At 38.9% G+C, this 10,408-nt stretch overlaps 1 protein-coding gene across 4 annotated transcripts in view; it reads right to left on the minus strand.

Moving 5' to 3' along the window:
* PMS1 (PMS1 homolog 1, mismatch repair system component) overlaps window positions 1-10,408 on the minus strand; it is an 87,505-nt gene that overhangs the window by 76,837 nt on the left and 260 nt on the right. For 2 of the 4 annotated variants that reach the window (XM_032406207.1, XM_032406216.1), the window contains exons 2-3: window positions 9,658-9,778; window positions 4,442-4,593 (exon numbers count right to left, since the gene is read on the minus strand). In XM_032406207.1, coding sequence (XP_032262098.1) covers window positions 4,442-4,573 — 132 coding nt within the window. In that variant the 5' untranslated portion in view covers window positions 4,574-4,593; window positions 9,658-9,778. Of the gene's footprint in view, window positions 1-4,441; window positions 4,594-7,654; window positions 7,789-9,657; window positions 9,779-10,025; window positions 10,336-10,408 lie in introns of those variants that run through there. The other 2 variants (XM_032406211.1, XM_032406215.1) reach the window with 2 other exon arrangements.

The raw sequence follows: 10,408 nt of genomic DNA on the forward strand, positions 1-10,408 counted from the left end.
AGCCCGATGCGGGACTCGATCCAGGGACTCCAGGATCATGACCTGCTCTTGCTCTCTTTCAAGGTATGCTGGCTTTCTTTAATGATATACTGGGGTTCCTTTCTCTTTGTTTTTTGCATATCTATTACTGGTTTTTGATTTGTGGTTACCATTGGTCCGTACATAACATTTTCTGCATATAGCAATCTATATTAAGTGGATGGTCATTAAGTTTGAACCCATTCTTTACTTCTTCCCCCCCCCCAATGTTATAGATATATCGTATCATATTTTACATCCTTTTGTGAATCCCTTGACTGATTTTTACAGACATACTTATTTTTACTGCTTTAGCGCTTCCTACTTTTTTTTACTCCTACTTAGGGTCTTTCCTTCTCACTCAGAGTCCCCTTTAACATTTCTTGAAGGGCTGGTTTAGTGGTCATGAATTCCTTTAACTTTTGTCTGGGAAACTCCTTATTTCTCCTCCTATTCTGAATGATTGCCTCGATGGATAGAGTACTCTTAGCTACACGTCTTTTCCTTTCAGCACTTTGAATATATCATGCCACTCCCTTCTGGCCTGCAAAGTTTCTGCTGAAAAATTCACTGATAGGCTTATGGGGTTTCTCTTGTATGTAACTATCTTCTCTTGCTGCTTTTAAGATTCTCTCTTTATCACTACTTTTTGCCATTTTAATTATTATGTGTCTTGGTGTGTGCGTCCTTGGGTTGATTTTGTTGGGGGCTTTCTGTGCCTCCCGGATCTGGATCTCTGTTTCCTTCCTCAGATTAGGGACATTTTTGCCTTTATTTCTTCAAACAAATTTTCTTCCCCTTTTCTCTCTCTTCTTCTTCTGGGATCCCTATAATGCGAACGTTATTATGCTTGATGGAGTAACTGAGTTCCCTAAATCTATTCTTATTCTGCATATTTTTCTCTCTCACCTGTTCAGTTTGATTACCTTCCATTATTCTGTGTTCCAGTTTGCTAATTTGCTCCTCTGCATCCTCTAGCCTATTATTCCATCTAGTTATTTTTAATTCCATTTATTGTGTTCTTCATCCATGGTTCTTTTTTATCTCTTTGTTAAGGATCTCACTGATGGGGGCACCTGGGTGGCTCAGTTGTTAAGCATCTGCCTTCGGCTCAGGCCGTGGTCCCAGGGTCCTGGGATCAAGCCCTGCATCGGGCTCCCTGCTCAGCGGGAAGCCTGCTTCTCCCTCTCCCACTCCCCCTGCTTGTGTTCTCTCTCTCGCTGTGTCTCTCTCTGTCAAATAAATAAATAAAATCTTAAAAAAAAAAAAAGGACCTCACTGATGTCCTCCACGATTTTCTCAAGTCCAGTGAGTACATTTATGATCATTACTTTAAATTCTCTATCAGGCATATTACTTATATCTGTTTCTCTTAGGTTTTGTACTGCGGTTGGCCCTATTCTTTCATTTGGGACATATAACCTCTGTCTCCTCATTGTGTCTAATTCTCTGTGTCTGTTTGTGTGTGTTAGGCATGTCATCTCTGTCTACTGCTGTTGAAAGTAATGGCCTTATGAAGAAGTCCTATAGTGTCCTGTAGTGCAGTGTCCCCTGTTCACCAGAACCTGGCACTTCAGGGGGTGCCCTGCTGTTGTGTCCTGGCCACTTTTTCCTTCACTGCAGTGCTCTGCAGAGACTCTCTTTGTCTACTGTGGGCACTGTTTGGTCCCCGGCTGGGGCTGGGTGTGCAGTTTTAACAAAATAAGTGCTGGTCTGCTGCAAAATGAGACCTGCTGCCTCTGCCGGACTGGGTACTGCAAAGTGCATGGGTTGGGAGATGTGGTGTTAGGAAGGTCTGCACTAGTCTTCTAGGGGAGGGGACTCAAAATTCAGGGACTGAGGTATATGTAACCGGGAAGGGTGGATCTGTTCAAGCATGGCATTGGGGGGGTAGGGAGGACTTGGTGCGAGCAGTTAGGTAGTGTCAGTGCTACGGTGGTTCTCACAGGTGGCCGTGTGTTTATGCTGGGGGGGGGGATGGGAGATAAATGGTGTCTGCCCACTCCTTTGTTCCTGAAGAGTCCCTCAGTGATCCATGACCTCCGGGACATGCTCTGAAATGAGTAAACTACTGTTCCTCCCATTTTCAAACTGCTGCTTCTAAGCTATAAATCTGAGGGCTATTTGTTGTGCTCTCTTTAAGGGCAGGGATTCGGCTTCCTATTACCCTCCAGGCTCTCCCAGAATGGAGCCTGCTGATTTTAAAAATTCTAGGCTTGAACACCTGCTGGTTTTAAGAATTCATGAAATTGAGCCCCTCTGGCTTTCAAAGCTAAATATGGGGATTCATCTTCCCCATGCAGGTTCCCTAGTGTGACATAGTTTGTTTCTCTCCCCTCTCCATGGAACTGCTGCTTTCTCCCCTCCATGTAACACCATGGTCTGTTTCACTTCCCACCGCATTTCTGCCCTTCTTACTCTTCGGCATGGCTTCTTCTCTACCTTTGGTTGTGGTTTGTTCTGCCAGACTTCAGGTCTTTTCTGGGTTATTTACACTGATGTGAGTGTTATCTAGTTGTATCTGTGGAACAAGGTGAGCTTAGGGTCCTCTTAGTCCACCATCTTCCCAGCCTCTTTTTTTTTTTTCCCCAACAAATCAAAGTTTTTATTTGCATGGCCAATCATCATCTGTACTCTTTGCAACTTTAATATCCCTTTAACAGGTTCCAAGCTTTTGTTGCACACGGAATAGAAGCTGCAACACTGAAAACTTCCTTCAACAGCCACTCCCACAACACCTAAACATGAAACATGTAACAAATGACAACAGCACAAACAGAAGTACTAAGTTCCACCATTCAACAGTTCATCGGAAATGGAGATGGCTCATCTGTACTCACTCTGTGATGCATCCCAGCCTCTTCTTAATAGGCTACTATTGACTAGAAGCCTTACCAATAACACAGAAAGTCTGCTAACACATATTTTGTATACGTATTATATACTATATTCTTACAATAAAGTAAACTTTAAAAAAAGAAAATGTTATTAAAAAACCATAAGGAATAGAAAATACATTTATTTACATTACTGTACTGACCAAAAAAAAATCCACGTCAAAGTAGATTCATGCAGTTCAAACCTGTGCTGTTCAAGGGCCAAATGTATATTATTTAAAACAAATATAGGTTTGGTATGGTATAGAACAGCTGTTCTCAGCATCAACTAGAAACCTGCTGCAAATATAAATTCTTGGGCCCCACCTAAAATCTGAAATTCTAGGCCCAGTAACTGTTTTAAAAAACTCCCTAAAGTATTCTGATGCACCTAAATGTTATTAGAACTACTAGCATAAAGCAAAGATCCTGAATGGGTTTTAGAAACAGAAAGATCTGAACTGCAATCTCAGATTCACTACTTACTAATTATAGGACTTTGGGCAGGTTCTCAGAACCTTCATTATTGTAAAAAAAAAAAAAAAAGGTATAGTAGTATAAATCACAGGGTTTTTGTAAGGAGCAACTGCAACTACATATACATGCATATACATGCATTCTATATATAAGCTATCTCTGTGTATATATATTGAAAAGGTAAGTCTCTTTCCTACAAAGATTTTTTTTTTTTTTTTAAAGATTTTATTTATTTATTTGACAAAGAGAGGTATAGCGAGAGAGGGAAGACAAGCAGGGGGGTAGTGGGAGAGGGAGAAGCAGGCTTCCCACAGAGCAGGGAGCCTGATGCGGGGCTCAATCCCAGGACCCTGGGATCATGACCCAAGCTGAAGGCAGATGCTTAATGACAGCTACCCAGGTGCCCCCCCACAAAGATTTTTATCGGTATTATTTCTAACGTTGTAATACTGAATGTAAATATCTGATAATTAGAAGATTACCAAAAAATGTATTCTTATATTCACTCAAACAATTTATTCACCATTTATGTACCAGGCACTGGCCAGGTATGGAGGACACAAAAATGAAAAAATACAGACCTTACCTCTACAAGCTAGTAGTTTATAATAAGGGAGGTAGACATGCCAACTAATTGTAACAAACCATAAGAAGTGTCATAAGTCATATTAACTCAAATGATTTTATAGCATTTAAGATTTTTTAATGTGAAAATTATGACACAACAAGGGATTTAGTTTTGAAATCAGATTAGATGGAAAAGATAAAATGCAAATGAGTATAAAACAAATAAATATGAATAACCAAGAATAATTAGTAGAAAATATGGACAAATTAGATCCATGTTTTAGGTGATGGAGTCCTAAAGAATAAGTTTTAGTGTTACTGTAGTATCGATTTAAATTAAAATTTATTTTTAAGATTTTATTCTTAAACAAGACAGAAAATGCAATGTCCTAAAAATAATTTATTAGTACAAAGAAAGAAGAGAAAGGTAATAGATGTAAGGAGAAATCATCTGCCCAGCCCCTTTTTTCTTTAAAGGTATTTGGCTTCTCAGGGACACTCACCAGTTTAACATCTATGCTTGTGGCACCTGCATCCAAGGAGTTTTCAATGAGCTCTTTAACCACACTGACCACTGAAGTGATTATTTGAGAACTTGAAAGGAGGCGCACTGTTGCTGCAGGCAACTGTTTCATTCTAGCTTTTAGTAGAGTAGCTAAAGATAAAATATAAGTTGTAAAAATAAAAATTGTTAAATATTTCTAACAGTTCTGATAGCAACAATAATTAATCGCAGCTCAAATTTACTCAACTTCCCACTATGTCAGGCTCTACTGTAAGCACACACAGTATTAAATCATTTATTTAGTACAATATTTTTTAAAATAAGTGGCATTATCACTTCTATTTTATAAGACTGAGGCACAGAGAAGTTAGCTGGTAAATCCATGCTACGGTAATAATTAAAGAGCAGTAAGAAAAATTGTGCTATAATGATATGATATATGATCTACCAGGGTAGGTAGGAATGACCAGGTGATGCTGATCCCCCTGGGATGTGGATAATGTCAGTCAGTCATGAGTCTTAATGGCAATCTCAAAAATCATTAGTCATCTATATGTTTTGGTGAATTACAATGTCTTTTTGAATTATTACTTTACTGGAGTTAGGGTACCTAGACCCTAGCATTACTGTTAATGTAAACTAGTCAGACATCAGACACATCACACAGCTCTATCTTCTATACTACTGTGCCTAAAATATCATTCTAATCATGTGGCTCCCCAAGATAAAGCTCAAATCTCTGTGCTGGCATTCAAAGTCTTTTACATGCAATCCAACCTTACATCCAAAATCTCTCTGCCACTAATTGTTTTAGCGAAAAAAAAAAAAATCCTTTGTCTAAAACCCTTTCAAACAAAAAACAAACAAACAAATCTCATATGGAAATCCCATGTGTAAAACATGCAGGGAGCAGTGTTTACTTTTGCCTTAATGCTTAATTTCAGAAAAGATTTCAGGATAATAAAAACACTAGGTTGACAACATGAAATTCCTCTACAGATTCAAGACAAAAAAATGGGGAGGAGGGGAACCCTAGGTACTTCTTTAATTTACCATAACTCACATGCTCACATGATTTGATCCTATGGAATCTAAATCAAAACAAAACAGCAATGCCAAAGACAAACAAAGTAAAAAGATATCCATTTAGGATTCTTTCTCAGGCAAATTAAGACATAAAACAGCAGAGTCATATAAAAAAATAGGTAAGAAATGGGAGTATAGCCAATATAATAATTACAGAGGAATTTAAGGGATGCATTTCTGGGACGAGATCAACACACTGAGTTCGGAGTGATATTAACTGGTGACAGTTAATAAATATAACTATGTTTTGCTTTATACAAGGCAAACCTGATCAGCACAGTAGAAAAACATACCAGACTGGAGTCTAAAAAACAGGTTTAGAGGTTCACCTTTAATACATGTAAAATGAAGCAAATCACTTAAATCCCTCTATAAAATCAATTCATCACCTCTATAATTGGAGACAGTGCTTCCTAGGTTTGTTGTGAGGATCAAATAAGCAAGCACATATAAAATGTTCTGTAGGGGCGCCTGGGTGGCTCAGTCGGTTAAGCATCTGCCTTCCACTCATGTCATGATCCCAGGGTCCTGGGATCAAGCCCCGCATAGGGCTCTCTGCTCAGTGGGGAGCCTGCTCCTCCTCCTCCTTGCCGCTCCCTGTGCTTGTGCTCTCTCTGTCAAATAAATGGAATCTTAAGGAAAAAAAGATTAAAAAATAATTTAAAAATAAAATAAAATGTTCTGTAAATGATAAGGCTATATAAAACATTCAATATTGTGATGTGAGATCATTATGGAAAGAAATGCTGGCAATTTTTAATACTAGCAATTTTCTTCTATTTTTTTAAAATAATTTATTCATTTATTTGACAGAGAGAGAGACAGCGAGAGCAGGAACACAAGCAGGGGGAGTGGGAGAGGGAGAAGCAGGCTTCCCACCGAGCAGGGAGCCTGATGTGGGGCTTGATCCCAGGACCCTGGGACCACGGCCCAAGCTGAAGGCAGACGCCCAACCAATGAGCCACCCAGGTGCCCCAGCAATTAACTTCTAATTAAGCTATATATTTGATTTAGTTTTGGGGTACAGTTTTAGGAAGAGTAGCTGTAAACAACTACCTCTCAATAGTTTTTGTGGCTCTCAAGGGCTGGGAGGCTTTTCCAGTCAGGAAAAAGTGTGGACAGGTAGGTTGCTCCACTATTCTACCATTCACACAAATTAGTGCTGTCACAAGCAAAAGGCACCCTCTGCATGCTACCCAAGGTTTAGACTGCACACTGGTCTAAGGATATAGAGCTGCATTGTCCAATCTCGTAGCTACTAGACAAATGTGACTACTGAGCACTTGAAATGTGGCAACTCCAAATTGAGATGTTCTAATACACTCTGGGTTTCAAACTTAATATGGAAAAAAAAAAAACTTTTATTAATTTCCTACACGGACTACAAGATGAAATGATATTCTGAATATATCCACTTACCTCAATATATTATTAAAATTAACTTCACTTTTTTTTTTTACTTGTTTTAATGTGACTACAAGAAAATCTAAAATTATATAAATGTGGCATACATTATAGTTCTATTCGACAGTGCTGTATAGAGTAGTGGTTAACAAAGCAGGCTCTGAAATCGTATCACTTTCATTATATCCTAGCTCTTATGCTAACAGTTATATAATGCGAACAAAGTCTAAAACTCAATCATCTAACCTACAAAAACGGAGATAATAATATCATATGATTGTGGTGGGCAGTAAATAAGATAACGAATATAACTTATTACAGTGTTTGGCATACACATGTTAAAGATTCTGGGATACGTGGACTACACTGAGTTTCTCTGAACTCTCAAAGAATAGGTTCCCCACCCCCATCTTCTAATCCCTACTCCCACAGGGGTTAACCCATGGCCTGCAATCAGATTAGGCTTGGGTTCAAGAGGTCTTCTACCTTAGTTTGAGAATGTCAAGGATCTAAGAAAACACTGATCAAACTTTGGGTATAAACCTAGCATCGCATTATATTTTACTCTTTCTGAACAATCTCCTTATTAACCTCAGCATTTTTGCCTCATTCTCTACAGTCTCTCTTTCAAAATCTATTTTTACCCCAAGTCCCTAATTTCATCCCAATACGGACATCAAGGCAGACCATATCATGAACTCTATCTTCACACACATCTTACCTCCTCCACCCCACTGTGTCTTCTGGTTTCTTAAAATGTTGACAACTCTGCCCACATTCTTCTTCCCTAACTCCCCGGTCAATGTCTCTTCTCCTAAGAACTTTCACCTAATTTCTGCCCTTAGGCATCTTGACCTTCAAAGCAAAAACAAACAAAAAATTGTTCCTTCAACTCTATTACCCCAATGATTATCTTCTTTCTTTATGAAGCCAAACTAACCTCTAAAACTATATCCCCAACAGAGATCTCTCTCTTTCCACATTAAAACAGGCATTTCTAACAATCAGTGTCAAGGCTACCTCAAGATTATCTGTAAAACAGAATTTATCTTCCTGCTCCCCTACCCATACCCTCTACTTCACTTTGCAATTTCCCTTAATAAACACTATTCTTAGTGACTAAGATCAAAAACCTCAATCTTCCTTTGCCAGCAATCCCATACTCTACTCTCCTCCTATCGATCATTCTAGACTCAGTTCCACAGCCACTTGTAACATGGTCCTTTCTGATCACCCAACCAGGAATGATCCTTTCCTCCCCCTACATTCCTAAAGAATTTGGTTTGCATTACTCGTGGAATGTTTATCACACCTGTCCTGACCTGTACAACTTCTGAAAGCAGGCAATTACATATTATTTATTTCTGGATGCAACACAGAATAATCAGAGTACTTCACTCATGACAAGCACTTGGAAGAATACCAATCAAGGGCCACAAAAAAAATTTTTATCAGCACTCCAATGTAAACATTAGGAAGTGTCCTCCTTCCTAGCAAGTCACCACTGCCTTAACTCCTTCCCTTTATAAACTCTATTTTAACTGGCTTCCATATCAGCTCCTATCTCACCTATATCTCCTAACCAGACTTTTTTCTGGACTGCAGGACCTCACTTCCAAGAACCTTCTAAATATCATCATTTAGATAACTTGGAGGAACCTTACACTTAAACATGTCCCAAACCGATCTCAGATCTTTCTCTATTTAACTGTTTTTGTTCCTATATTTGTTTGATAATAAAAATAACAGCTACCATAAGTAACTTTACATATATATATAAAATCCCATTTTAATCCTCACAACAACCCTATCATTCCTCTACCACAAATGAAATTTGAAAGTTGTAAGATCAAGATCACGATTCAAGATCACAAAACTAGTCAGTGACAGATGCACACCTGCATATCTTGGCATGTTTGACTCCAAAGGCCATGCTCATCCAGTCTTACATGGCAAAATTAGAAATCCTGAAGTCATCCTAGAAATTCTCTTCACTTTCTACACCCTGCCACTCAGTCCCATCTATCCTACTACCTAAATATTTCTCAAACTAGTCCTCTCTTCTCTATACCTATAACCTCTGTTCAGCCCCTGAACATTTCTGCCCTGAAGTACTACAATAACGACCTAATTGATATTTTGCCTCAAATCTCAACCAATGATAGGGTTCTTTCTATATTTAAATCTCATCATGTTGCTATCCTACTTAAGATTTTATAAAGAGTTCCAACTGCTAATCAGGTGAAGTCCAAAATCCTTAACAACTGGATCTCTACCTTTCTGATCTCATCCCACTATTCCCCAAATACACAGTAAACTTGTCATACTACACTTTTAATGTGGTGGCACTCACTCGTTCCTTAGCTCACAAGGTTCTCTTTCTCTACCAAAGACTTCTAACCATCCTTCCGGATTTAGTACAAGTATCACCTCCTCAAGGAAGCCTTTCTTAACTGCTCCAACTTTGACCCCTCCCCACCCCAACAGATTAGGTATTCCTTCCTGGGTATCCCCATAGCACGTTTTCCTTTTTTCCAACCCAAAACTCATCATAGGCTATTCTAACTACCGTTTTTCTGTCTCTTCCTCCTGGCTCAGAGTTCTCTGAGGACAGAGATTTTATATTAATCTCATAGCGCTAGCATAACCTGTAGAACATAGCAAGCATTCTACTATATGTGCCAAATGACACCTTTTGAAAAGTGAAAGAGTTATCAGGCTTACATCACGGCACAGAATGTGTGAGAATATCAGAAATCAGTCTTCCTCCATATTTGCTGGGAGGGAAAGCAAACACTCCTGAAAGAGTACCGCCCAGGAAAGTCAGTTAAGGACAACAAGGTACCTAAAAAAGAAGCAGAGAAGTATAGCTATAGGAAAACACAATGAAATAATTTACTTTAAAAACAATAAACGTAACCCAATTGTTTTCAGAGAGCCAACAGAAATGCAAGATACATAGATATAATCAAACTTAACCTACACCAATTTTGAAATATTATTGCAAGTTACTTCAGCAATACAAATCATAAACTTTGTGAACTGCCAAGGTAATGAAATTCGATTTCAAAGATAATTCCAAATAATCTGACCTTTTCTCTCCATTCTCAAATAAGATCAATTTTTGGAATTCACACTTCCTTAGCATGTCATACAGATGCCTGTCTTCAACGTGTGGGTAAACCCAAAATGACACCAGTAAAAATCACGGTTAAGTGAGAGTTTGCTTGCATCACTTGTATGTCGCCACAACATACAATATATACTACATTCACGAGTTATGGCTGTCCGGAGTTAAAATGTCTGCCCGGCAAACAACTTCAAATCCTGCACTCAGAGGTTCTGGGAAATGGGCTGTAACAAAGGCCCAAGCACGATTTAGTTAGGAATGGCCAAACCAGAGAGAAACCGACCGAGCCCTGCTTAAACACCGCTCTCCACGCGTGCGCGCCCACGAGCCCGGCTTCGTCTGCTT

Source organism: Phoca vitulina, unplaced genomic scaffold, assembly GCF_004348235.1.
Source record: "Phoca vitulina isolate PV1807 unplaced genomic scaffold, GSC_HSeal_1.0 scaffold1, whole genome shotgun sequence".
Lineage (NCBI taxonomy): Eukaryota > Metazoa > Chordata > Mammalia > Carnivora > Phocidae > Phoca > Phoca vitulina.